Source organism: Aspergillus ruber (genome assembly GCF_000600275.1).
Source record: "Aspergillus ruber CBS 135680 unplaced genomic scaffold scaffold00004, whole genome shotgun sequence".
NCBI lineage: Eukaryota > Fungi > Ascomycota > Eurotiomycetes > Eurotiales > Aspergillaceae > Aspergillus > Aspergillus ruber.
Genome location: NW_024467300.1, coordinates 569,965 through 594,866, shown reverse-complemented (window position 1 = coordinate 594,866; position 24,902 = coordinate 569,965). Strand labels below are relative to the sequence as shown.

Below are 24,902 nucleotides of genomic sequence, written 5' to 3'. Positions count from 1 at the left end.
GACACAGAAAAAGTGACTAAGAAAAGAAAAGCAACGCTTGCAAGGCTTTCGGCCCTTTCCCTTTTTTTTTTTTTTTTTTTCGTTTTTGCTGAGTTCCCTTGTGATTCGTCACGAACACTGGCTGAACGTGATGGGTAGATATGCATGCACTGTCCTCTTTTGCCTGTCTGTCATTGAAATATTTTCTACTTTCAGCTAGCTGCTATACGCCTTACCCCCACCTCCCTCTTTTCTTTTCCTTCTGACAGGTCGTCGGTCGAAAATCCTCCCAGCCCGTGCTGATCGGAGGTACATACAGACAAGGGTTACAGTTACAGCCTTCCCCTCGGAACAATGATTAATATTACTTAGAATATTAATACTCCCAATAATTCACTTAGTAGAATTAGGCAGGTGACAGATAGCCGTCTGATCTCGTCATCTGGAATACAATAATTCCCCGTGGCGAAGTAAACTCGTCTTGTCATTACTAGTAACTACCCAATTATAACCACCTCCGAACTATAGCTCTGTACTATAGCTATATCATACTGCACTATACATCTCCGACAAATAGCCGGCTCTCCGGCCAAATCCGGTATTCTGGGCGATGAATCCTTTTTGGGTATCAGTTATGGTGGCCTCGAAACCAAACCGGATTGCATGGAAACTGGTATGGTGTTAAGGTGAAACTCTGACTGTTGTCCATTTGAACTCTTTTCTGCCTGCTATGTAAACCAGTAATTTAGAAATACATGGCCGCGAAAGGCGGCTATTCTTCGTTTCACTCAATTATAATCCAAGTGTAGACCTCGAAACAAAATCAACGCCGTCATCATCATAATCATCATAATTCATGACACAGGAGGAGATAACAGGAAAAAAAAGAAAAACGAATAAAAATCTACCAATTCTGGGACGCCACATTACCAGATGAAGAAAACCATGAGGGAATAAAAACAAAATAAAAAAGAAAGCAAAGTAAAGTAACCGAAATGCAACAGGTATGCGTAGACTGGCCGTCTCATTCGCCAGACAGATGATAATGTCCCCAAACCAAAAAAAAAAAAACAAAAGGTATCCAATAGAAAATTTGAGACCAAAATAATATATGCAAAGTGAAGGAGATAGTCATAAGTGACCGGTGTCAATAACAAAGGAAAAATGGATCGGGTGGACTTAACAATAATCTCTCACACAATCTCTCCCCTTCCCCTTCCCCCAGTCTAATTCTCATTGTAGTCATTTCTTCTGTACAAATTGCGTGACTGTAGTTTATACGTACACCTATACACTAAGGTGAAGATCTGGTGCGATCTCAAGATGTCCATCCACCGCCGGGAAGTCCATTGGGAAGCTGTTCATCTTGAAAAAGCCCGTTGGGAGAGTTGTAGGTCGAATACGACATGCCACATAGCACACCAAGTTCCAGCGGGAAACTTTCCGATTCACCCATGTCGCTAGTGACAGGGATGTCCCGAGGAGGGTCTGCACGGCCAACAAGATTTCTCAAATCAAATCCGTCAATCGATGCTGCGGAATACCCTGGAAGTGCTGTCGTGGGGCACGGAGTGTACCGCTGATAGCAATAGAGTTCGTTTGGCGGCTGTTGTTGTTGTTGGTGCCGTTGCTGGAGTCCGTGCTGGAGCTGCTCCTGCGCCTGCTCGAGTTTCAATTGCGGCAGGATTGGCCTTTGCTGCTGCTGGGCCTGCTGCTGATAGTACTGTTGTTGTCGTTGTAGTTGGCGCTGTCGTTGTGCAGCCGCCGTGGCCGCGGCCGAATGATATCGTGCTGCTGCCGAGGCTGGTGACAGCTCGTCCGCGTTGGCGTGCCCGCGGTTTCTGGCCATGATTTTCGTTGCTTTCCCGCCTCTGGCCCCAGACCGCTGACGTTGAGGAGCCGGGGCTTCCGATCCCAGGCCTTTTCGCTGATTCGCCTGTTTTCGATATCGCGTCGTAGGGTGGATGCCACCTCTCTTAATTGCGTCTTCCGTGAGTCGCCAGTAGTTTACGGCTCGTTTGCCGCTGGGGGACTCCTCTCGAGAAGGCATAAAAGACTGCGGAGGTTTGGTCAGATTGGTGTTTTACTTCCGAAACAAAGGAGGAGAGACATACTGCGTTCATGGAGAGATTGTGACGGATGCTGTTCTGCCAGCCCTTCGACCCCTCCTTGCCCTTGCTAGTGTTCTGTTCGAACCACCTGTAAATGCCCTGTAGAGGAAGTTTTCTGTCTATTGCAGAAAGAAGGGCAAGGTAGATCAACTTTGAATACGGAAGGTCCGAAGTATCATGGGGTGCGCTAACGCTGGAGCTTGAACGCGAACATGCGCGATCTAGCTGTGGCTCGGCCTTGACGGAAGTAACTGGAGAAGGATCCGAAAAAGCTGGTGGGGATAATGATGGGCTCACTGTCAATTTCGTCTCCGTTTTAGTCGGGGTCAAGGTTTCATATTGAGGAGGTGGAGAGACCAGGATCTCTGAAGACGAGGAGGGAGGGTAATAGGTTTCAAAATTATACGATATATTGAAGTCTCCTTCGTAGGTCCAATCGAAAAAAGGATTAATCGATGTCTCCAAGGGTGAATGCTGCTCTATCTTAATAGAGTCTGTGGCTGGCCCGGTCGTTGTCGTTGTCGAGCAAGGTACATCAACTGCGTCTTGAGGGAGGCGATATTGGTGGTGGTCAGCGTCGAAAAGTGATCCATACAACGGCACTTTCTGAGGCGAGAACAACGGACTGAGCGTGGATTCATGGGAGCTTCCTAGTCCCCAGTTCGATAACACGCTGTCTGGGCTGGATTCCGTCCAGTTCTCGGAGGGACAAGGATCGCAGAAAAAGAAGTCACTCTCGAAAGTATCAGGGCTGACACAGGGAGAAGTCCCCAATCGTTTCGCCATGTAGGGATCTCGCTGATGCTGCCGAGTCCCCTGGTCCACGGGAGACTGGCCTGGTTGGAGGTTGTAAACGGGGGATGAACAATCCATGTCGGGTGGTTCAGATCCACGAGCAAGCAGACTCGATTCGAATAGCCACAGGCTTTGTACCAAACAAGCTTGATGATGCTGACGTTTGAATCCTGGATGATATTTGCAACGCTGGTTTGCTTGGGAGAACAAGAACCCCGTAAGCAGTCGTGACTTTCAAGGAAGAGGAAAAGACAAAATAATAAATAAAGGAAGTAGACAATGTAATAATAAGAAGGAAAAGATACCAGCGGGCACAGACCGGAGAAAAATAATAACAGACCCTGGTCATTCAGGTTTAACGGGTCTCTGGAAGATGCCGGATAGGGCCTCAACACCAAAGGGATGTTGACCAGTCAGAATATGAAGCAAGCCCTGTTCTCTCAATCGATGCCTCTATAGAAGTAGAAGAATCCAAACTATGCCAGCGCATAAGGCGCGTGTGCATGTCTCGCGGTGTGTGTGTGTACTATACTTGTGCCGGGGTATAGTATAGGAATGGACTACATGCAGCGGGCTGATCTCATGCAGTCCCTGTCAAAGGAAATAATTAATGACAAAGACGAGAAAAAAGAAAAGAAAGAAAGAAATCAATAAATCGAAACTTTACATTTTCTTTTTTTTTTTTGCCTTTTCTTTTCCTGTGCTTTCCTTTTTCGAATTATTTTATGCACCTGTTTTTATTTTATTTTTTTGCATTTCTGCATTTTCCCATCGCTTGCCTCGCTTTCTACCAACTGAACTGTCTTTCTCTTTTCAATGATTCATAATTCTAGCGTAGTAGCCAGTTAGTCGCTCGTTCTACAGCGGCACTGTGCAACCTCACTTGTCCGGACAGATCATTACCTGGGAACTGACGCTGGGTATCCTGTACTACAGCATGGCTCACCTGGCGATACGTTCAAAGGAACCTACTGTACCATCCTTGACGCTGACTGGGTTACTTTCATATGATACTGGTAAAAGCGCATGGCCGGATAACTGCATTTCTTGACCTGTATCTCGCTGGCCACCCGACTGACAGTAGGGTATTTTCTTCCGGGGACACATCTTCACCGTACTTTCGCTATGAGGCTGAAGCATTGTTCCTGACAAGCATTCCCTTGCAAGGAAAAAGGAAAAGTAGTCGGAATAGGAGAAAAAAAGAATCTGGCCATCATTGTTACGCCTCAGTTCGTCCTGCAGAGACACCTGAGCCTCTTCCCACTGCCTCCGAACCAGTCAGACGCCACGGAATTGCTGACCGCAAGAACCATATCGTGTGACCGTCTTTCACCCCGACTTCCTCTATAGTCAGTTACTGGGATTATAGAAGACAATGGCGAACCAAAAGAAGCTGGGGGCAATGCAAAATGGACCGGGGGTATATGCACGTGATATATTGGCGGTGACGGGGCGTTGAACGATAAACCACGGAGGAATAGGAGGTTAAAATAAGCATCAGGAACACGGTTCGCAAGGAAGAGAAAAATCTCCGTTGGCTGCACATCTTGGAGATTAACTGAAACGTTTCATATGATACATATGAGCTCCGCGCGCGCTCTGAACCTGTACGGTCGCAGCCGGCTCAAAATTCCAGCCCAATAATGTCGCCTAGGAGATTATATCCAGATGAACGCGGTGATCCAAACGCCGACCGACTTCATGCGCTCCACCTTCTACTTTGTGATGATAATCAAATATCGTACATAATCGCAATTGATAACCTGGCGCTATTGTCGACGGAATTCACTTGCGGTAATAGACCTAGGAATCGTGAGTATGGAAAAGAGAAAGTGCGCGGGGAGAAAACATACCCTCTTGAATTGGAAATGCAGTTGCAAGATGCCCTGTATATTGGCGTTAGCACAACTGTTGGGATAATCATACTGCGACGGAACATACCTTGTCGAAAGTAGTCCTGAAACCTCGCTCCCTCTTAGCACTATAGTCCCACTCCTTGTCAACAATCCGGAACGCAATGTCCTCATACGGCGGTCCTGCCATAAACCGAATGAGGCATGTGTCCTCCTCCCCGGCCTGGGCAAACGACTGCCCACGTTTTCTCCCATGCTCGCGTTCGATCTTGTACGTCGGAGCCTTGGTCTTGTCGATAAGATCTGGATAGAAGATGTTAAACTTGTATCCCTGGACAACCTTCGGTGGCGGGTTATCGTGGTCGTAATGCGTTTGGTTGTATTTGTTCCATTCATAGCCCATCTGGACCCGGTTGAAGTATCGTGGTTTGCGCGGTCGGTATTTGCTGGCCCATTGCGGACGTGTGTTGGTGCTGACAGCCTCTTCGCCGGTAAAGATCTCTTCGTTCTCGCTAACACCCTTGGCAAGTTCCCTCTCGTAAAGTGCCTTAGTCGCTTGCGAGAAGTCCTCATTCGGAATCGCGGAGAAACGAGAAATTGCGCCCGTGACTGGCGCATTAGATGTCTGGTTGACCGGCGCAGCTGTATATGGCTTCTCTGCCTGTCGCTGGCGAAGAGGAACGAAGCCCATTTTCATGATCTTTTGACGCTCGCGAGCCTATACCATCGTCAGCAAACGCCCATCAACACGCGCGACGAAATACATACCATTTGGTTCAAAAAGGCACTCTCATCGACTATCTCAAAAACCTTATCCTCAGGACGGATTTGTAGCAGGGAATCAGGATCCAGTCCTTGGAATTCATCCTCATCAACAATTTCAGCTGCCTTCTCATCCAAGCCCGTTTCGATTACTGGCGCAAGAGGAGCAAGCTTGGCGCGGACCGATTCAGCTTCTTCCGCTTGTTGTTGGCGTAATCCCCGAACACGTTCTTCGATGACAGCCTGGTAGACCTTTTTCAGTTTCGCCCGAGCCTTCCATACTCCCAGACTGCGGAGTAGTTCTTCCCAGTAATCAGTATCGATAGGTTCGTTGGAGTCCAGCTTCTTCTTGACCTGCACCTCCAACGTCAGAAGTTGTTCGTATGATTTCGGACTGAGGAGTCGGTTAATATCAGCGGCGACAGAGTTGAGGGCACGTTCTTGAGGGGCGGTCGTCTTTTGGCGATCTCGACATATAATCTTCATAGTCTGGAGAACAACATGTCAGTTACACATCTCATCGGGTACGTAATAGCAAACCGAGATAGACATACTTTCCAGAATTCCCTGTTCTGAGAGTTGTTCTCCAGATGTAAAAAAATATCAATATCCTTCTCTAGGTCACCCAGTTGCCCCTGCGACAATCCTTCAAACACCCCATCTGGATCCACCAGATCAAGCTCCGAGTCTGCAATTTCATCGTCCAGCGGGTCCCTCGTCGGATCAATCACTCGCAGGGTCACTGCGAGCCAGTCTATAGGTTTCGCACGACCTTCCTTGACGCGAATCTCTGCCTTCTTCTTGGCCTGTTTGAGAACGAAGATGTCCTCTTGCGCCACCCACTCCCGTACCTGCTCGTCCTCTTGTAGCTGGTTCAATCGCAGCTGGTCTTTCATGTTCCGCGGTTGACCCTGCGATGGTCGATTGTCCCATTCTCGCCGTCGGTCGCCTTCATCGTATTTGCGCGGGACTTTCTGGGGTTGTCGCCAGGATGACGGAGAGCGGGAGCGGCTTCGTTTCATGCTCGATCTGTCCGGAAGTCGCGACGACATTGTGAAGTCAACAGAACAGACGATACCGCAGGAATCAAGATCAAAGTCTGTTAAAGAAAGGAAAATGCAAATATTTTGAATGTTTGTTTGGCGACAGAATTGCAGCTCTTCGAAAGCTTCCAGAATTGTTTCCGGGCGGCGAACGATCCGCGGTGGCACGTGCACTGGCTGCCTTGAGGCTGGCAGTCATAGTAAACAACACCCCTTCTATAGATTCATCTATATGAGTGTCAGAATGTCGAAATGGCAGAGACTACGACTTCCAAAACGTGAGGGGCTTCCCCCGCTCCTCTATAAATACAGCGGGACATCTAAAGGCTACGAGATATACATCACGGATCTCACTCTACTATGGTCGGAGCAGCTCAGCAATCGACAAATCCGCAAGAGAGCCGATGAAGATGACACGACCATTGACCCAAGCGAAGATTCTGAGCAATTCAAGGTTCTGCTCCAGAAGATCGAAGAGGCCCTCTGCAACAGTCCCGGGAGCAGTATGGCACTGACCAGCGGAGCCAAACCCGATTCCTTAGAACTACATCTAACGATGAAACTCCCTGCTCCATTGAGACCACTAAAATGGAATACATATCTGTCCAAAGAACCGATAACTGCTGCGACAAATCACCTACTTCTACCCCTGCTGAGAGAAGAGAAGGATCGGGAATCGCACCAACGAACCCTGCTCGACCAGCTCAAACAGAAGGATTGGGTCCTTGGGAAGCTGTTCGACAAGATTGAAGTGATGGGTATCGAGCTAAGTACCATCTTTCCCGGCACGTCTGGGCTGCGCGGCGCTCGAAAAGAGACATCCTTAGCCCAGGCAGCGAAATACATCAGAGGAGTTGCGCCGTTTGATGAGCAGGCGTGGTTGGATGAGATGAGCAAGTCTTCTCCTGAGTCCGGGCTTAAGTCAAATATCCTTGAGGAGGTTTCGGGGTCTGATTCGGCCTCAGACCTGGAGAAAGTCCACCCGCCACCAGACGGATGGTGGGGGTCGCTGGACATACGCAGCACTGCTGCGGCCAGCCCTGAGCCAGAGGTAAGAAAGGAAACACCAGAGCCAAAACTTAGTGCTACCAAGGACACCGGCCAAATGGATATGGACACAGCTTCTGAAGATGATGACGACGAATTTGAGGTATGTATAAAACCCGACTACATCCTTCTAGTACAATAATTAAGCATTGATTCCTATACAGCGTCAAGAAACACCTCCAAGATTCAAACAGCAACAACCTCACAAGAAAGAGCCTCAACCCTCAAAGAATCCCGAACCAAAACAACCCCATGGGAGAAAGTCACCCTCTTCACCCTCCCAAAAAGTCCAACAAAAACCCACCAAAGGACTAGGCAAAATTGGCGGTGCAAAGACAAAACCAAAACCGAAGTCACCCAGCCCCGAGCCCGAACCCGAACTTAAAGAACTATGCCCACAACCTCCATCAACAAGATCATCGTCCCCAGATCTCGAAGGGCCACCCTCGCGGCCCGTCAGACCAGTCAAAACACCATCGGCCACGCCCTCGGATCAACCAACAGATTCAGATGCTGCTTCGGATCAAGACGAACGTCATCAACCAACCCCACCACAACCATTATCAGTCCCCAAACCCAAAGAAAAAGAACTGCAGCAAAAGAAACCCCATGGCAGATTGGGTGTAATTGACGGCAAAAAGAAAACACTTAAAGAACCTACACCTCCACCTCCAGCCCCGTCGTCCTCAATTCCAAAGCCGCCAAAATCAGCGTCTCCGCTGTCTCCATCGCAATCACAACAAGCAAAACCGAAACGTGCAGGAAAGCTAGGCGTTATTGGCGGCAGCAAAAATTCCAAGATATCCAAACCCGAGCCCGAACCTGAACCAGCACGAAGAGCAAACCTCAAGCGTAAATCTGAATCTAGTTTCCCCTCACCACCAGGAATAGGAATCCGACCCAAACAAGAGTCGCAGGAGGAAAGACCGCAAATAAAGGAACCAGAACCAGAACCAGAAAAAGGAGAGACGGAGCAGCAGAGAGCTGATAGAAAGCGGGAGGAGCTGAAGAAGCAATTGGAGGCGAAGAGTAAAGCGCCTGTGAAGAAGAAGCGGAAATTCTAGAGATTGGATAATGCGGTTTTGGTTACACGATGAACCTTTTAAGTACGGCTCTATATAGATGGACACATCTAATCGAATCTATTGCGATATATTAACTCTTCACAATTTTTTTTTTTTTTTTTTTTTTTTTTTTTTTTTTTTTTTTTTTGAATGGCGTCAATTTCATAGCGTATTGCCATTGTTTCTTGTAATATTGTCAAGACTTCGACAAGGACCTCATTAAGAAAAGGAATATATAGTAGTAGTTGTTGTTGTGTTTAACGTCGAAGGAACTCGGTCCCGTGTTCAATAAAGATCACGTGATGCATGGGTCCCGGAGCGTGATGAAAGTTGAGGTGGGTCAATAGTTTGTCCGATTACCTCGGCCGACAGATCCCTCATATACGGACACACACTCGTTTAGATAGCTAAGCACTCATTCTACCATCTACGGTGTCTATAGATATCATTGTCACCCTCCGTGTAATCTAAATTTCTTCTTCATATATAGCCTCGTGCAGTCCGGATAATCGACTCCCCGACTTCCCCGACTCGGAGTTAACCGCCTTATTGGTTTATCCGTTTCAGAGCGGAACATACGACGGGCGAAGTGGGATCGCCTATCGAGTAGCTACACTAATTCTATTATACACATTGGCGAGCGGACGTACATTGTTGATGGGAGGTGGAGGGGGAGAGGGGGTGTGTGTGTGAGAAGGTTTTGGTCAATGTACAGGGCAGATTTTGAGGTAGAAGTGAGAAGTCTGAAGCCATTCATGGAAGTCATTTATCCCTGACTTTGATTGCAGGATCCTGTCAACCTCTCTCTGCCCCCCCCAAGGGTGCATGGAGGCCTTGCAGCCCTTTTGGCAGTAGTAGAAATGATGAGGAGTCTTTAGGCACCCACATGAGCAGTCTACCTTTGCGTCTTCATGTCTGAATGCTTATAGTATTGGGCGAAGTCTCCGTGGCCTTTCCGGGCAGCAAGAAGTCGGCCGAGGGTAGCCCTGGGGATGGAAAGTTCATGGAGTTGTTTATCCAGGCCAATAAAGAGGTCCTGGTATTGCTGTGGCGCGTTCTCAGCCCAGAATGTTTGAAATCGTCGCCAGAATTCCTCCTTCAAAGTTCAGCAGGTCCAGGCAAGACTTGCAGGAGGGAGGCTGGTCTGTGGGGTAGTCCTTGCTCCTCTTTTTGATTGCTCATCAGCCTGTTCGTTCCCTGCAATGCCGACATGTACAGGGATCCAGCAAACATGCACTCATCCGGGTGGGATAGCCAGGCACTGGTGGGATCGATTGGGTCAGGTGTTTGCAGTTTCTTGGAAGGATAGGATGGAGCCCTGGCTAGAGCCCTTGGGGCAGCCCTGCAGCTGTCGTGCTACTTCCTGGTTGTCAAGGAGGACATATAGATTCCGAGTAAAGGGTGCCTAGGTGTTGTTGAGAGCAGCCTTCAGCCCCTCTGTTGCTGCAGTTGCCTCTGCATCAAAAACTTCGTGTTGTGGGAGAGAGAGATGGTCGCGGGCAGACTCTTTCTTCCATATGCCCCAGTATCCAAACCAACCAGCGCCAGCTGCAGTGTCTGAGTTGTTCAAGCGGCTGCCGTCTGTGAAGAGGAATATGAAGAGTGGGGAGTATGAGTCTGCCCAGTAGTGAAAGTCTGCACAAGCCCTGTCTCGGGTAGAGCAGATATTTTGGAAAGTACTGAGGTTCTCTGGTTGTCAAGGGGGATAGATCAGAGGGTCAGTTTGTTCTATCCCCTCCAACCACGCAGGTGATTGCGGGTTAGGCGTGTATTTAGTAGGGAAGATTGTGTTCGAAGTGAGCGTCTGAGAATTGGGTGGCGGTTGTCCAGCCTGGAAGCACGCAGTTTGGCAGCAGCGTGTTTCTGATCAAGGATGATCTTCATAGGGGAGATTGCAGTTTCCCGATGGAGGATTGGAATAGAGATGGTGCGGTATGCAGGAAGGGTGCCCCGGGGGGCTTCTCTAAGCACCTGGTCAAGGCAAGATAGGGCAGTGTCGACTCTGTTTGATATATGTGTCTGGCTCCGGGGTCTGCGTCGGCCCTGCCACCAGGCCTCAGCCCCATAGCATAAGACTGAGATGACACAGGCAACTGTGGCTTGCCGCAGTAGTTGTGCGCTGGCGCCTCGGACTTTGTTGGCTAGTGATTTTATTCCAGCTGCTGTCTGTCTGGCTTTTGCAGAAGTGCATGGACTAGATAGCTTGCCTGGTTCTCTGTGGTAGTGTGCAATTGGTCTCCTTCCTTTAGAGTGATATGGGCAGGGAGCCCTCAGTTCTGTTCCATTTCAATGCATTGAAGAGGACTGTCGGATCTTTGAGTCCATCAACTTTAGAGCGCCAAACTGCCGTTTGCTGTGCCAAATAACACGGCAAAGGGCCTTTCTGGCTTCACCTAAATCTTCCAATGTGGGGGTTGGATCTCGTGCAACTCTGCAGAGGGTCCTGACTACCCTGGTGCAGTCCTGGTTCCACCACCTGTGCCCGCGGATCCGGGGTACGCCTGTTTGGTGGAGGCTTTCAGTGCAATGGAGATTGCCTGTGTGATATTAACTGCAAGCTCATCTAATTGTGCAGAGGAAGGGAGGGAAAGGAGAGTAGAGACTGCTGCCTTCAATTCTTCTCCTTCTCCTTGGATCGCTTCTTGAAAAGCTCCTCGTTGTTGGTGGACCAACAGAAGGGTGGGATGTCTCTGGGGGGATGTCTCTGGGGGGATGTTGTGTGCCCCAAATGATAGTCGTGATGATGGACTCGTGTTCTGCTAAGAGAGGGAGGTCTGTGGTCACCTCTTGAGGATATGCCAAGTGTTAGCATTGAGTCGTTAGCCCACACCAGGTCAATTATATTTTGTCCTCGAGTTAGCGAGTTTGGGGGGAGTGTAAGGGTGAGATTCTGAGATCCTGTCCAAGAAAGGAAGGTTTCTGTTCTTTGGGAGGGTTTGGCAGAGGGTTGCCATCCTTGGTGTTTGAGATTGAAATCTCCGACTACTAGGCAGGGGTGGGATAGGATAGGCTGTGCCATAAGGGAAGACTCGGGGTCTTTCTGACCAGTCCCAATCGGGGCAAGTTGGTGGAATGATGGGTGGTGTTTTGATAGTCGACAGGAACGATCTGTAAATATCCAGGTTTCCCGAATCAACACTATATGGCAGTTATTTTCGAATGCTATTTGGAGCGCAGTTTCATGCGCTTCCCAGTTTCGGCCAACATTGAGTTGGAGGATCTGTAGGTGAGATAGTCTATCTAACATGATTGAGACTGTTCTCATGTGGGTGGGGAGCCTGAGTTTTCAGGGGCTCGGTTGTGTCAATCAATCTGGTCTTTTTGCATGTGTTGGCGTGCACCTGCTTTCCTGACTGCAATGAGTTGTGATCTGGATAGCCACTGGATGACTCCCTGTTGTATGGTAGGTCTAGTGGGACAGTTGTGGTGGTCTGCTGGGAAAGGGCCGCAGCAGGTGGTACAGCATGGGTCTGAAGCTTCAACATCCTCTGGAGAGGAGTGGGTCTCTTCAGTGTGATCTTTTTTGCTGCAAATGCGGCATCTAGGTGTGCGGGTACAGGTCCAGGAGTCATGATAGTCCCAGCAACGTGTACACTGCTCTATACGAGTTCGGAAGGGTTTGAGCTTAGTTTGTACGTTCTTGCCAAAGAGGTGGATCCACTTAGGGAATGCTTGGGCTTGGTCCTCGGGGACTGCCATGATGAGTGTACTGGATAGTGGGCTTTTATTTGAGTGATAGAACTTCTAAGGGGGACAGGTCTGTCTGTAGCTTAAACACCCCCAGGGCCATTTGTTCGTCTATGGGCACTTGGGCCCCATCATAGTTAGTATAATCTTGCGGCGCATTTAAAGGGCAAGATGGCCCATTTCTGCTCGACTTCGGCCTTTGCTCCCTGTATAAGAGACTCCAGGGCATTTCCCCGTTCTAAGAGGAGATGGAAGCCTAGGCCATCCTTAGGCCAGATTGCCAGGCCGGAGAGCACCTGTTTAATCTCTCTCACAGCAGTAGAGCAAGTCTTGTCCAGGTGCTTCCTCAGTACCTCCATGGTGGCATGTGGGCTAGCTCGGCGGGCTGGATGGTCTTTAGGGAGTTGGAGGAAAATGCGGAGGAGGGGGGGGGGGGTGCTTCTCAGGTTGTGATGGCTTGCGCAGCGCCTTGAGTGGCTTGGGGTGCGCTTTGGGGGGCATTGGGGGGCATTGGGGGAGGTTTTTGCAGCTTCGGCATAGCTATTGTGTTCAGTGGGTGGGGGTTGGTGGTTTTCTTCCTCTCTAGCCAGGTGTCCAGACGCTAGATTCTTGTTGAAATTGAAGACCAAGGTCCTGATACCCTTGCCCAAGGAGGCAGCTCCTTGTAGGCCCCTCTCTTCCAAATTAGCAACCTTCTGGCTAACCACAGAGACAAGCTCCGAGGCTTCATCTCCTGTAGTTTTTATCTGTGCTGTGCGCGATGCCACAGCTGCTGCAAGGTGGCTTTGGAGTTCTAAGCCTAGTTGGATTCGAGGGGATTCGTGGGCGCTCGGGGCTTCCCCCATATTGATTTCAGACATAAGATTGGCGATGACCATGCTTTGTACTCGGTGGCTGGCGTAGGATTCGTGTGTCAGTAATAATTCTCTTCATAATTGAATGTGTGTTCCGATTCATCAATTACAAGTATGTAGATCGTTACTTCCTGCCATGTTAAGTTATACTAATTCTGACTTCCCCAGGTGGTTTAATGACAATCACGCCCAAGTTTGCGGTTGCGTCTGCCACAAAATCGAGATGACCACAGACTCCCAGCAGTCCCTAAACTCAAAGGAGAGCGACAAAACCAACCTCCCCGAGTTGAATCTGGGCGTGCATGAGTATCCCACTCCCTACCGGTCCTCATTGAAGAACAGCAATAACATATGAATCCATTACCTACGCGAGTCACAGACAACCGGGAGAGAAATGGTAAAGCACAAGGGCTGGCCAAGGAAATCGTGGACAAGTGGGAAGAAAACGGTACCATGGAGGTGTTAGCCAGGACGGTTGTTGAGAATTGGGAGAGGAATGGTAAGTTGGAGCAGGTGGTTACTGCAGGGTAATGGAGGCAGAAGTTGAGGGATTTTCGGGATGGCGCTTGCCAGAAGGCTCTTGCGATGACCTCGTCTTCTGAAGAAAGGGAATATCACTAGCAGATGGCATAAAAAATTGGTGAAAAATGGTATGTATATAAAGATGCGCGATTGGTTGGTATTAGAGAAACTCTACCGTGTCATTTTCAACCCGACGGAAGGATACTATCTAGTTTTCAATTGAAGTAGGAGGCCGTATTTTACGGAGCATCGATCTCTGGAGAATCAGATCTCGATGGTCGTCCTTTTCTCCTTGGTTTGTGCCGATTTAGCCGTGACAGTACATGAAAAGATCGCGATAATCTTGAGAATCATTCTGATTAAGGTTGTAAAACTCAAAATAAAAGTACATATGCACTGGGGTATCATACTCATTCAATAACGTGAAGGCTATTAATAAAAGAGAAATCAGCACGAAACCTCCCTATGCATAACCCTTCCGAAAAAACACAAAGCTGCGCCCCAGAACCATAAACAATGCAAGAACTTAAAAAAATAATAATAATAAAAGTTAAAAAAAGCGTCTCGTGTTCCTCACATCAGACGATCACGACCTCCCTGCTCAATTGCACCCCCCAAGCTAACTCGAGTCGTGCCGGGCCGTCGCTTCCCTTGCTCGCTAGGTGTAACAAGCCGGACTTTCTTTGGCGAAATCGTCCCTGAGGGCGTTACACCATCGGCCGGAATGCCAGGCCCAACCCCCAGCATGCCCCGAGCTTTCTCCGCAGCGTTACTTTCCGTCATATCCCAGCGATCTCGTCTGGCGAAGCCCGTGCCAGCTCTGCGGCCGACAGGATCGCGCCGTTTTGATTCCTCAAGCAGCGCAGCACGGTTCTGTTCACGACGTGGGCCTGGTCCGCAGTCGTGCATACAGCCTGGGGTTGCGCAGCCGCCTTCGCTCATTGAGACATCGTTCAGCCATGTGACGATGCAGGCCATGTGGCCGCCATGCCCGCAGCCTTGGCACCATGTCCAGAGGGATGATCCCTTGGGGCGTGGAGCGGAGAAGGAGTCCAAATACGGTTTGTCCAACTGCTGCATCTCAAACGGAGGAATCGGCTCTCTTTGGGTTGACAAACCAGACGACAGAAGCTGCGATGCGGCTTCGGTATCTCCTTCAGAGTCCTCGACGCGCGCTAAAGATTCCGACTGCTCCGCAACCCATTCAGGAGGCGGGTCGATACTCATGCAGATAGCACAAGGGTCTTGAGATGTATCGCAGCGATGGCAACGACGGTTGTCCTGTTTCGGGTTTTCGTATGGTCGTTTGCATTTGAAACAGAAGACGTTGATGAAAGTGTCCATCTGTGCATAGTCATACACGGTTGGGTAGGACGGAACACAGAGAAGCCGCAGCTCTGCTGCCTCGAGATACATGGATTGTCGCAGCAGCTGTTCGTTGTATGTTTTGAATATCATCTCACATTCCTCATAAGGAAGAATGTTATCGCAATCTTGGAAGAGAATATGTAATCTCTGGAGCAGATGAGCAGCAGTCTGGGTATCGACGTGGGTGCTGTTGCTATGGTAGTGCCGGATGGCCTCTCTCATCAAAAATTCGACACTCCAAGGCTTGTTTTCTGTCATATCAGACTGAATTGGAAGTGTCATTCCACAAAGATCTTCAGTAGCTTTGGGTATTGTGGTGTTAGCAGCCGTGGAGTCATTATCGACTTGGGGTTCCTCTTCCTGGTTAGACGATCCAAGAGGATCAGATTCTTTCAGAAGCATTGGGGGGCTAGAGGGTCGTTCTAGGTGTACGTGATCAGTCTCCGGCAAGCTCTCTTCAAAGGACATGTCGCCCCGCACAGCTTCTTTATCTTGCACAATCACAGGCTCAGCTTCCAGTAACGAGCCGCTCCGGGACCTAATTTGGTTCCGCTCAACGGCATCGCCATCTATGGTTTTCTTCCTATGCTCATACAACTTCGACGTAGGAGAAAAGGATGCCCCGATTGACTTGGAGGGATGTGAGCTTTCTGTGGAGGCAGAGAACATAGGGAAGCTATCCGATGATTCATGATTATGAAGGTTGGATGGCTTTGATTCTAGAGGTGATTCGAGCGACAATACCTTTTTGGGAAATTGTTTGTAATCACGGATGGCTGCTCGTTTATCTTCGATTTTCTGTTGATATTCGTCCTCTTCGGAGCCGCGCCAGTCAGCCCGACCAGTAATCGCCCGCGGAGCTGACCTTTGGTCAACTGGAAAGTCTGAAGACGAGGAGCCTTGGACCTGTCCTGATAGGGAGCTTGTCAACGAAGCTTGGTCACTTGAAGTCGATTGGCGGTGCTGGAACTGTACGGAGTCGCGGGCGTCCATGTCAGACCAATCATTCGTATCCAGAGTGCCCCTGTTTGAACTGAGAACGGACGGTGGTAGAGGCTGAATGTCTGCCAGATCATTGTTGGATGTGACGCTACTATCCGATCCTACTGGAGAATCCGGCAATGGACGGGCCAAGGGCGTAGCTATATTGGAAGGGCTTTCCCCGTCAGAGAGGGCAATTCGATGCCCCTCCGTTTCCATAACACCTTTGAATAATCGGTTCTTCATCTTGTCATGTCTGCCCTCGTCTAGTGGACGACTTTTCTCACCTAGTAGGCCTTCTTTGGACATCTTCTTTTTAATGCCACTGGCAGTCTTGTCAGTCGACCGGAGCTGTTCTCGCGACTTGATTTGAAGCTCCTGAAGGACGACAAATTTAACGATTCTCCAGGTCTGAGCCAGCTGAAAAAGGGAAGCCGCTTCTGCAGACTCTGCATTATACTCGAATGACTCAAGGAGAGACCGTAAAAGGTCAGAGTGGACCGGTTTCTCGTCACTGCTTCTCATTAAAGCGGAATACTGGCGAGTTAAATATCGGAAGAGAGTCGAATGCATCGTAGCTCCCGGAATGCTACCCATTAATCCCAACTGCCGGGGTCCCGGTGCCTTGTTTTTCGACAATGCTTGTTCCAGCGGAGCAACAGGAATGAAGTCCGGAGCGCCGGGTGGAGTACTTCCTAGCGATTTGGACGGCCGGGCACCAACAGACTTCGTATGTCGATGACGGATGGCAGACGTGAAGGACGGTTCATCCAAAATATCGTCGGCCGGGCTATGGCCCAGGCCCCTTTCACTGGCATTCCTCTCGTCCGCCTCGTAACCCAGAAACTCCGAAGTAGTAAGACCTAGGGGACTTCGACGAGGACGCTTCTGCATGAACGCAAGCACTTCGCCATTGGGGCTCCAAGCGATGGAACCCGTCGGGCGACGATTGACAACTTGAGGCGCATATCGAACATCTGTCTGAGTGAAAGCTCCAGAATCCCCTACCGTCCACAGGAGATCCTTGGAATGCCATAGCAGATCGGCCGCCTGGGTGTCATACCGATCAAATTCCCGAAAGGGGATATGTGGGCGTTGCAGGTCCCATAGATGGATTCGTGGATCCTCCTTGTCATAGGATGTCACCACCTGCAACGACTGCCAATCGCTCGAGCCCTGCGACGAATCCCTGATCCAGGAGGGCGGGCGCCATCGAGCGTTCAAGACCGCCTGCGGGGTCCGAAACTGGAAAGTCGGTTTCTGTCGTCGCTCGGCCGAAGATGAGAAGTCCCAAACCTTGACCTGCCGGTCCGCACCACCCGTAATAACGTGTTTCCCGTCTGGATGCCAATCGACAGAAAAACACGAGCGATCGTGAGCTGTGATTCGCATCAAGGGGGCATTGGTCTTGCGGTAATCCCACAGCTGAACAGCACCACTATCGGTGGCGGTAGCAAACATGACGCCATCACTTGGAGACCACCTTATATCGCGAATGGCGTCACTGTTCCCATTGTATAGTTCTTTGCTCCCAATTGTAGAAACACCCCGTTCGGAGGAGGCCATGCGTAAGTCCCACATCCGAATGGAGGAGTCCTGGCTCCCCGACAGTAACCATGCTGGGAAGTGCGGGTTGAATGCCAGCCGATGAACCTGGCGGCTATGTCCCTGAAAACGACAGAACTCGAGGCCGGTACGATGTAAGTCGTAGACAATGATGCGGCCATTTGCTATGGCAGTGGCGATAACCTGGTCAAAATTTCCATGAGACCACTTCACATCTTTCACCGCTAGCTGGTCCTTGTGCCGCGCAGAAAGCGTACTTCCCCCATAATGAGTGGATGAAAAGCTGATGATCGCATTGCGCAGGTTGTATTCCTCCGAAGAATGGTCTGGCGATACACGAATGGTCTTGAGGATCTCCTTGCCGCCGATTACTGCATGAGTCCGTTGAGGCGAGATATCCAACGCTGAAATGGGAATGCCGGTTTTATGAGTTACCGATTGAGAAACTCCGGGCCTAGTTCAGATCCAATTAGAGCGATTATTCTAGGATGCCACCAAAGAAACAAAAGTTGGGAAGTAATACAGAGACTTGGACCTCGTGTGACGAGGACCAACAGCCAATTCAGTACGACCATTGGCAGCGGAAGAGGCCTGCGGGCTGGGCGGACGAGACGCGGACAAGAACGGTTGGGCAAATCTAGCCAGGGCGTTGGCTGCCCGATGAGAGTATTTCTGGCTGGTCTGATGTGCCGGGGGAGGCGGTGGAGGAGGAGGAACGGGCGATGAGAGGTTTGTAGTACTGCTATTGCTGCTAGTAGAGGTGACGTTGGTGGAGAGACGCGAAAGGTCCGACATGGTGAAGGCAAGTACATAAGCAGTCCAGTTGAGACCAACGCAGGATGGAACTCAACCCAAGGCCGATTGGAGCTCCATCGCTGGGCCGGGAAAGGGCCGACGATGAGCAGCTAGAAAACAAATGGACAATGAGGAAGACTGAAGAAGATTAGGGTGTGTAGGAGAGGAGAAAGATTGAATGTGAGGGGAGGAATAGATAGACCTAAATAGGAAGGCGGAGAAAGTTGTCAGTATGTCAGATACAGATGAGTGAATGCTTCTCCATGCTCTCTTCATGCCATTCTTTACACAAATTACAGAGTAATATTCATGATAGTGGTTCTTAGCTGACTACTCTCTACCCCTGGAGTGCATTGAAATATGTTCCTCGCTTATTCCGATTTCCGTAGTTCCATGACTGGTTACTCACCTACGCAGGCACAAGGTCGACTTCATGATAGTAGTGTATAGAACAGATTATAAGAATGCAACTGGAATATGCGCTCAAATGTCTACGGGTACGCTGTAGCATAGCTATTGACATAATATGTGGGTTTACTTGTGGAATTGAGCCATGTGAGTGCGCGACTACTTCAGAGTATATAATTCCAAGGGTAGGATGATATAAGTACAGAGTACTATACGAAGTACACCGGTCAGGTCAATATATAAATCAAGATGCCTGTTTGATATAGAATAAAAGTGAATGACAAATTTGCCACAGAAAGCATCTGACCGATTCAATTCTATTGTTTTCACTGCCCTCAGCTATGATGATTCTCAGTGGAGCATACTCCATACTGACTAAAGAGTGAACCTATTTCTCCTCTGCCATGACTGCATCTTCTTTCTCTCTTCCTTCTGTTTCTTTACTCTATATGTATTCATCGTCCTTGTCTGAGACGGGATTTGTTATAGATCACATTCAAGTGCTATCCAACCCGATTCGAGGACTACTCCGATATCGAGATCTCTGAACTAGGATATTATCCGATTTGCAGAGAATCTACTACCAATTGAATACCATAGGTTTTTATATATAAACTTCCGGTGAGTAAAATCATCTGTCTCGATTCTATTATTGTTTGCTGTGTGGTACAGTGCACAGTCACAGTGCCAAAGCCACCCCCAGCCAAAGTCTTCCGCCACCGAACGACTCCCGCTTCTTTTTCACTTCTTCTTTTCGTGTCTCTCTCTCTCTCTCTCTCTCTCTCCTCAACTCCTATCATATATTCTTTCCTCTCATATATTCTTGCCCCTTTGCTCGATCAATTCAATTTCTCGTGCACTCGTTTTTGTCGCTCGATTGTATTATTGTGCCGCAAGTCTAATACTTCGTTAGACCACCGCTACCACAACTCCGGGTCATTATTGCTTTGCCTCGGGGTTTCGTCTCTACTATAAAATCACCTTGACCATAATCAATCGCCCTCTATTACTTTCGCTATAACTTCCTTTTTCAAGGCATTCGCTGTATCCATTACACCGCCGCTTTTTTTTTTTTTTTTTTTCCCTTGGCCTTGACCAACGCTTTTTTTGGTTTTACGCGTCGATCCTTCCAGGAATTCAGGAACTGCTGGCCGGTATTTATTCACAATTTCTCCCAATCGGTGAATGACGATCCGGTTCATTCCTCCTCTACTGTCGTTTTCGATCTCGTGTTCGATCTCAAGTCGTTCGTGTCGCCCGCGCTGCCCGAGTGTTACCCACCGCTTCTTTCGTCGGAGTTCGCGCGTTTATACAGAAGGGACTGTGACACGATTGTCATGTCAATGGAAAAGACCTTGATGGTCTCTTGTTAAGTGTCTTCGTGTGTGGATATCGTTTGTATAGGAGGATGGCATATACCATGGATTCTGGGCACACGACGCAAGACGTCGTAGTTTTTCTTCGCATCAGCTACCCCATCATCCTCTTGATTACCTTTATAGTGGCTTTCATTACAAACTCGATTATTACGGCAAAGAAGGCTACTCAAAATGGTAGACAAGAACAGATGGGTCCTGGAGGGAGACCGCTCCCCAAACGTGCGCGAAGTACCATGGCCGTAGCGAAGAGTCGCAGGTTTTCCCGGTGCACAAGTCTCCTCTTTAGGTGGCTGGCCGTTGGCGTATTGGCCACTCTCGTCGCAGATGCCGCAATCAACATGACGCATGTTATGTTTGCGAGATCTCAGCATTGGTGGTGTGGCCAGTCGGTTGTGGTAGGTCTTCTCAACAGAGAGGTACCCTAATAGTATCCTGCACAAAGGCTGACTTGAGAGTGTTTCATAGATTTACATCGTGGGGTCCTTTTTCGTCCATGCAATTCTTCTTGTTTCCATGTTGGATACAAACCCTTCGCCGAATCCCTCGCACTTTGTCCCGTGGTTGGTGGCCATACCTTTTGAATTGGCCGTCTTAGGAGGATCGCTTTCTATCTACGTCAATGCTCACCGCGAGCCGGTGGTAGGCAACCCAGTTGGTGGGCCCCCACGCAAGAGCATCACTATGTGGGAATCGTTGGAAGTGGCTTCGAACGCGGTCAGAGTCCTGTTTCTTGCCACTCTGGTCTTGATGTACGTAGCCCACTTGATTCGCGTGAATTCCATTGGACGGAAAGCGGCAAGTCAGGCAAACGGAATCTCAGAATCTACGGGATTGCTCGACGGGTCCAATGCGGAATCAGGGACGGCCAACGGACGAGCATACGGCTCGACCAATCACGAGGACTCCAAACCGACGGATGCGTGGGTTCGTCCAACGACCATTCCGTCCACCAGCTGGTGGGAGTATCTTAGTGGATACTCGCTCTTTTTCCCCTACCTTTGGCCGTCCAAGTCTCGCCGTCTGCAAATCATCGTGGTCGCCTGTTTTGGTTTGATCATCCTGCAGCGCATTGTGAACGTTTTGGTGCCCTACCAAGTGGGCGTTATCACTGACGCTTTGTCTGAGAAAGATGGCGGCGGGTTCCGAGTGCCCTGGTTTGAGATTTGCATGTATATCCTGTATCGCTGGCTACAGGGCAACCAGGGCCTAATCGGTTCCCTGCGCTCCTTCCTGTGGATTCCCGTGAGTCAATATTCCTATATGGAGCTTTCAACTGCCGCCTTCGAACATGTCCATGGGCTCAGTCTTGAATTCCACCTTGGAAAGAAGACGGGTGAAGTGCTATCTGCTCTGAGCAAGGGCAGCTCCATTAACACTTTCCTGGAACAAGTAACGTTCCAGGTAGTTCCCATGCTAGTGGACCTTGGGGTTGCCATTGGATATTTCCTTGTTGCATTCGATGCATACTACGCCTTGGCGGTCGGCATCTCCACGTTCACCTACCTCTATGTGACTGTTCGCATGGCACAATGGAGAGCCGGTATCCGAAGAGAGATGGTTAATTATTCGAGGCAGGAAGATGCAGTGAAGTGAGTAACATCATTTTGTCCCTTTTGTTTCATCCCTTCGACAGTTCGAACTAATACAATACCAATAGAAACGATTCGATGGTTTCGTATGAGACTGTCAAATACTTCAACGCAGAAGACTATGAATTTGGCAGATATAGAAACGCGGTCAACGACTTCCAGAAGTCTGAATATCATGTTCTGCTCTCTTTGACGTTCATGAATACTTGCCAGAACACCGTATTCATGTTAGGTCTTTTGATAACGTGCTTTGTTGCAGCGTTTCAGGTCTCGACTGGCCAGCGTCCTGTCGGTCAGTTTGTGTCACTTTTGACCTATATGGCACAGCTCCAAGGCCCGCTGAACTTCTTTGGCACTTTCTACCGTTCGATTCAATCCTCCATGATCAACTCTGAGCGGATGCTCGAGTTGTTCCGTGAACAGCCGACAGTTATTGACAAACCCACTGCCACGCCCTTACCGGCGTGCAATGGTAACATTACCTTTGACAATGTCGAGTTCTCATATGACAGCCGAAAGCCGGCCTTGAATGGCCTGACCTTTAACTGCGAACCTGGGACGACTACCGCGTTGGTTGGTGAATCTGGGGGAGGAAAGTCGACCGTTTTCCGTCTGATTTTCCGTTTCTACAACACTGAACGGGGACGGATTCTCATTGACGGAAATGATGTAGAAGACGTCACGATTGATTCATTGCGACAGCATATTGGTGTTGTGCCTCAGGATACGGTTCTTTTCAACGAATCACTCATGTATAACCTCAAGTACGCCAATCAGGACGCCACAGATGAGGATGTTTTTGAGGCCTGTCGGGCAGCTAGTATTCATGATAAGATCCTTAGCTTTCCCGATGGCTACCAAACCAAGGTGGGTGAACGGGGATTGCGTCTCAGTGGAGGCGAAAAGCAACGGGTTGCAATTGCCCGTACTATCCTCAAGAACCCTCGCATCATCTTGCTGGACGAAGCAACTGCCGCGCTCGATACCGACACAGAAGAGCACATTCAGCAGGCTCTATCCACATTATCGCATGGCCGCACGGTACTCGTGATCGCACATCGACTAAGCACGATCACAAGGGCGGACCAGATTGTTGTTTTGCACGAAGGCCAAGTTTCCGAAAGCGGCTCGCATGATGAACTGTTGGCCTTGAAAGGTCGATATTCCAGCATGTGGCGCAAGCAGATTCGAGCGCAAAGGGCGGCCGCAGAGGCCCAAGTCCTCCAGGACCGCGCTCAACGTCTTCGTAGTGCACCTGGAGATGACAGCTCCAGCCAATCCGACGAAGACCGGAATGGTCATGGCCACGGTACCGCTCCTCCGTCGAATGTGCCAGGCCACGGGCATTGAGTATAAATTGCATGACTGTTGAGTTAATTTGTTGTTAGTGCAACGTTGGGCTCTTATGCGAGCCAGGTTGTTATAAACAAGAGACTAATGTTTTTGAGGTTGTCGCCAATAAAAATTTGCAAAGCCATGGTTCCCATTTACATGGCATGGAGAGGAGATACCATTTGTTTTGTTTTTCTTTTTTTTATTTTCGGGTCTTTCTCTTTTGTACGAATTTGTCCAGGCCTATGTATCCATGTTTTCTTCTCGCACATTTCCTATCATCATGGCGTTTGGAGTGCCTTACGATTTGTACGCACGTACGGTATATTGACTATCATCAGACGAACTCGGGGGCATCCGCTGCTGTTAGGCTGGATGCGTTGATATATAAAAAAAAAAAAAAAAAAAAAAAAAAAAAAAAAAAAAAAAAAAAAAAAAAAGAAAAAAAAAGAAAAAAAGAAACACATTATTTAGACTAATTATTGGCTGGAAGAAGTAGCATAGCAATACAACCAGTTAGCCAAATGTTGTTGCTTGTATCTAGTAGGGCATTTGTGTCTTTCTATTTGCTTGTGTCTAATTGGCCAGGGATAGTGCCAAGTCGGGGGCTTGACATCAGTGCCGAAATTCTCCGCATTTTATTCCTTTTTCTGCTCATATCCAGGCAATTGCGAGGAATCAAAGTATTCTAACAAAGTATTCAAAATGCACTCTCCTTCACCACAACTACTTCGTACCTTGCGTGCATTCATCACACCCATTACTAGCACTACGACTACTGCCCTCCGGTCCTCACGAATCGCGCCGCAATGCACCGCAACTAGCACCATATTCAACTCCTCTAGCCACCGCTACAACAGCACCCAACCCCCCCGTCCAACCCGCATGATCCCCCGCTCCCACGCCTCTAAACCAACTTCCCACGACCGCGGCCCAGCAGTCCAAGAAAACACTAACACCGACCTTAACGCACTCAACGTCCTAGGCAACATCCCTGCGCCTACGACGGCCGTGGAAGCCACACTAGACGATGGGTTCCATCTGGACAATGGATTGAAAGTTCGCAATGGCGACGGGGTGATGCTGGTTGGAGGAGAGGCGTTTGCGTGGAGGCCGTGGGCGACGAGAGGGTCTAAGGCGGAGATGGTGAATAAGAAGGGGCAGTTTGAGGTTGATGAGGAGGTTTGGGGGGTGCTTGGGTTGGTTTGGCCGAGGCCTGGTACGTTCAGCTTCCTCCAATGGCTTTTGGCAGGGGAAGTTTACTAATACGGTTATAGACCTATTAATTATCGGGATGGGAGAGAATATGTTTCCGCTTTCTCCGGAGACGAAGAAACATATCAGTTTGCTGGGAATTCGGGTTGAGATTCTGAGCACGAGGAATGCGGCATCGCAGTTTAATATGTTGGCGACGGAAAGAGGTGTGACGGAGATTGCGGCTGCCATGATTCCTAGCGGATGGAAGGGGAGGTAACCTGTATACGCAGTGTTGGGTGTTATAATATGTCTGTGTACTATACTGTATTTCTATGGCAATGTATAGCTCTTCTCTTGGTGTTCCATGAACATTTCCTATTCCGTCATGCTTGATATCTGCTATCAGGAGCAACGCCAAAACCAATGCCGGCAAACCTTGACAGCAAGGCCAGCAATCAGCATGAAATTTTCTGTAGATACAAATCCACCGACTCAGCGGTGAATTTCCAGCATATCCAGCTTGTACACTCTTGAGCTGGCCGGCTGAGTGCGTCACCAATCAAGCGTGAC

The 24,902-nt window shown here is 49.2% G+C and overlaps 7 protein-coding genes across 7 annotated transcripts; 3 read left to right on the top strand and 4 right to left on the bottom strand.

Moving 5' to 3' along the window:
* Positions 1-1,297: 1,297 nt before the first annotated feature.
* On the bottom strand, positions 1,298-2,963 carry EURHEDRAFT_400208 (forkhead box transcription factor; the record flags this gene model as incomplete). The annotated part of the gene is made up of 2 exons (XM_040779993.1): positions 1,298-2,035; positions 2,094-2,963. 2 exons carry the CDS (start codon positions 2,961-2,963, stop codon positions 1,298-1,300), a joined length of 1,608 nt encoding a protein of 535 aa, XP_040641739.1.
* Positions 2,964-4,670: 1,707 nt separating this feature from the next.
* Positions 4,671-6,552, bottom strand: EURHEDRAFT_375017 (splicing factor cactin; the record flags this gene model as incomplete). The annotated part of the gene is made up of 5 exons (XM_040778703.1): positions 4,671-4,688; positions 4,739-4,771; positions 4,827-5,456; positions 5,507-5,989; positions 6,055-6,552. 5 exons carry the CDS (start codon positions 6,550-6,552, stop codon positions 4,671-4,673), a joined length of 1,662 nt encoding a protein of 553 aa, XP_040641738.1.
* EURHEDRAFT_409360 (uncharacterized protein) lies at positions 6,550-8,740 on the top strand. The gene is made up of 2 exons (XM_040781060.1): positions 6,550-7,693; positions 7,755-8,740. Exons 1-2 carry the CDS (start codon positions 6,788-6,790, stop codon positions 8,652-8,654), a joined length of 1,806 nt encoding a protein of 601 aa, XP_040641737.1. The 5' UTR covers positions 6,550-6,787; the 3' UTR covers positions 8,655-8,740.
* Positions 8,741-12,478: 3,738 nt separating this feature from the next.
* EURHEDRAFT_375015 (uncharacterized protein) lies at positions 12,479-13,186 on the bottom strand (the record flags this gene model as incomplete). The annotated part of the gene is made up of 1 exon (XM_040778702.1): positions 12,479-13,186. The coding sequence occupies one exon, from the start codon at positions 13,184-13,186 to the stop codon at positions 12,479-12,481; it is 708 nt and encodes a 235-aa protein (XP_040641736.1).
* A 1,104-nt stretch (positions 13,187-14,290) lies between these two features.
* EURHEDRAFT_449882 (WD repeat protein) lies at positions 14,291-18,427 on the bottom strand (the record flags this gene model as incomplete). Its single annotated transcript, XM_040783854.1, has 2 exons — positions 14,291-18,086; positions 18,156-18,427. The coding sequence occupies 2 exons, from the start codon at positions 18,425-18,427 to the stop codon at positions 14,291-14,293; spliced, it is 4,068 nt and encodes a 1,355-aa protein (XP_040641735.1).
* A 1,471-nt stretch (positions 18,428-19,898) lies between these two features.
* hmt1 (putative vacuolar ABC heavy metal transporter (Hmt1)) lies at positions 19,899-23,515 on the top strand. Its single transcript, XM_040787078.1, has 3 exons — positions 19,899-20,609; positions 20,680-21,803; positions 21,872-23,515. Exons 1-3 carry the CDS (start codon positions 20,244-20,246, stop codon positions 23,151-23,153), a joined length of 2,772 nt encoding a protein of 923 aa, XP_040641734.1. The 5' UTR covers positions 19,899-20,243; the 3' UTR covers positions 23,154-23,515.
* Positions 23,516-23,583: 68 nt separating this feature from the next.
* EURHEDRAFT_409355 (Mth938-like domain-containing protein) lies at positions 23,584-24,721 on the top strand. The gene is made up of 2 exons (XM_040781059.1): positions 23,584-24,354; positions 24,413-24,721. Exons 1-2 carry the CDS (start codon positions 23,841-23,843, stop codon positions 24,607-24,609), a joined length of 711 nt encoding a protein of 236 aa, XP_040641733.1. The 5' UTR covers positions 23,584-23,840; the 3' UTR covers positions 24,610-24,721.
* Positions 24,722-24,902: the final 181 nt, after the last annotated feature.

Bases quoted from the DNA above. Each gene is read 5' to 3' on its own strand.
- EURHEDRAFT_409355 (XM_040781059.1), top strand. From the start codon at position 23,841: ATGCACTCTCCTTCACCACAACTACTTCGTACCTTGCGTGCATTCATC. The intron at 24,355-24,412 runs GTACGTTCAGCT...ATACGGTTATAG, and splicing joins GTTGGTTTGGCCGAGGCCTG to ACCTATTAATTATCGGGATG.
- EURHEDRAFT_409360 (XM_040781060.1), top strand. From the start codon at position 6,788: ATGTCGAAATGGCAGAGACTACGACTTCCAAAACGTGAGGGGCTTCCC. The intron at 7,694-7,754 runs GTATGTATAAAA...ATTCCTATACAG, and splicing joins ATGATGACGACGAATTTGAG to CGTCAAGAAACACCTCCAAG.
- hmt1 (XM_040787078.1), top strand. From the start codon at position 20,244: ATGGCATATACCATGGATTCTGGGCACACGACGCAAGACGTCGTAGTT. The intron at 20,610-20,679 runs GTAGGTCTTCTC...AGTGTTTCATAG, and splicing joins GGTGTGGCCAGTCGGTTGTG to ATTTACATCGTGGGGTCCTT. The intron at 21,804-21,871 runs GTGAGTAACATC...CAATACCAATAG, and splicing joins AGGCAGGAAGATGCAGTGAA to AAACGATTCGATGGTTTCGT.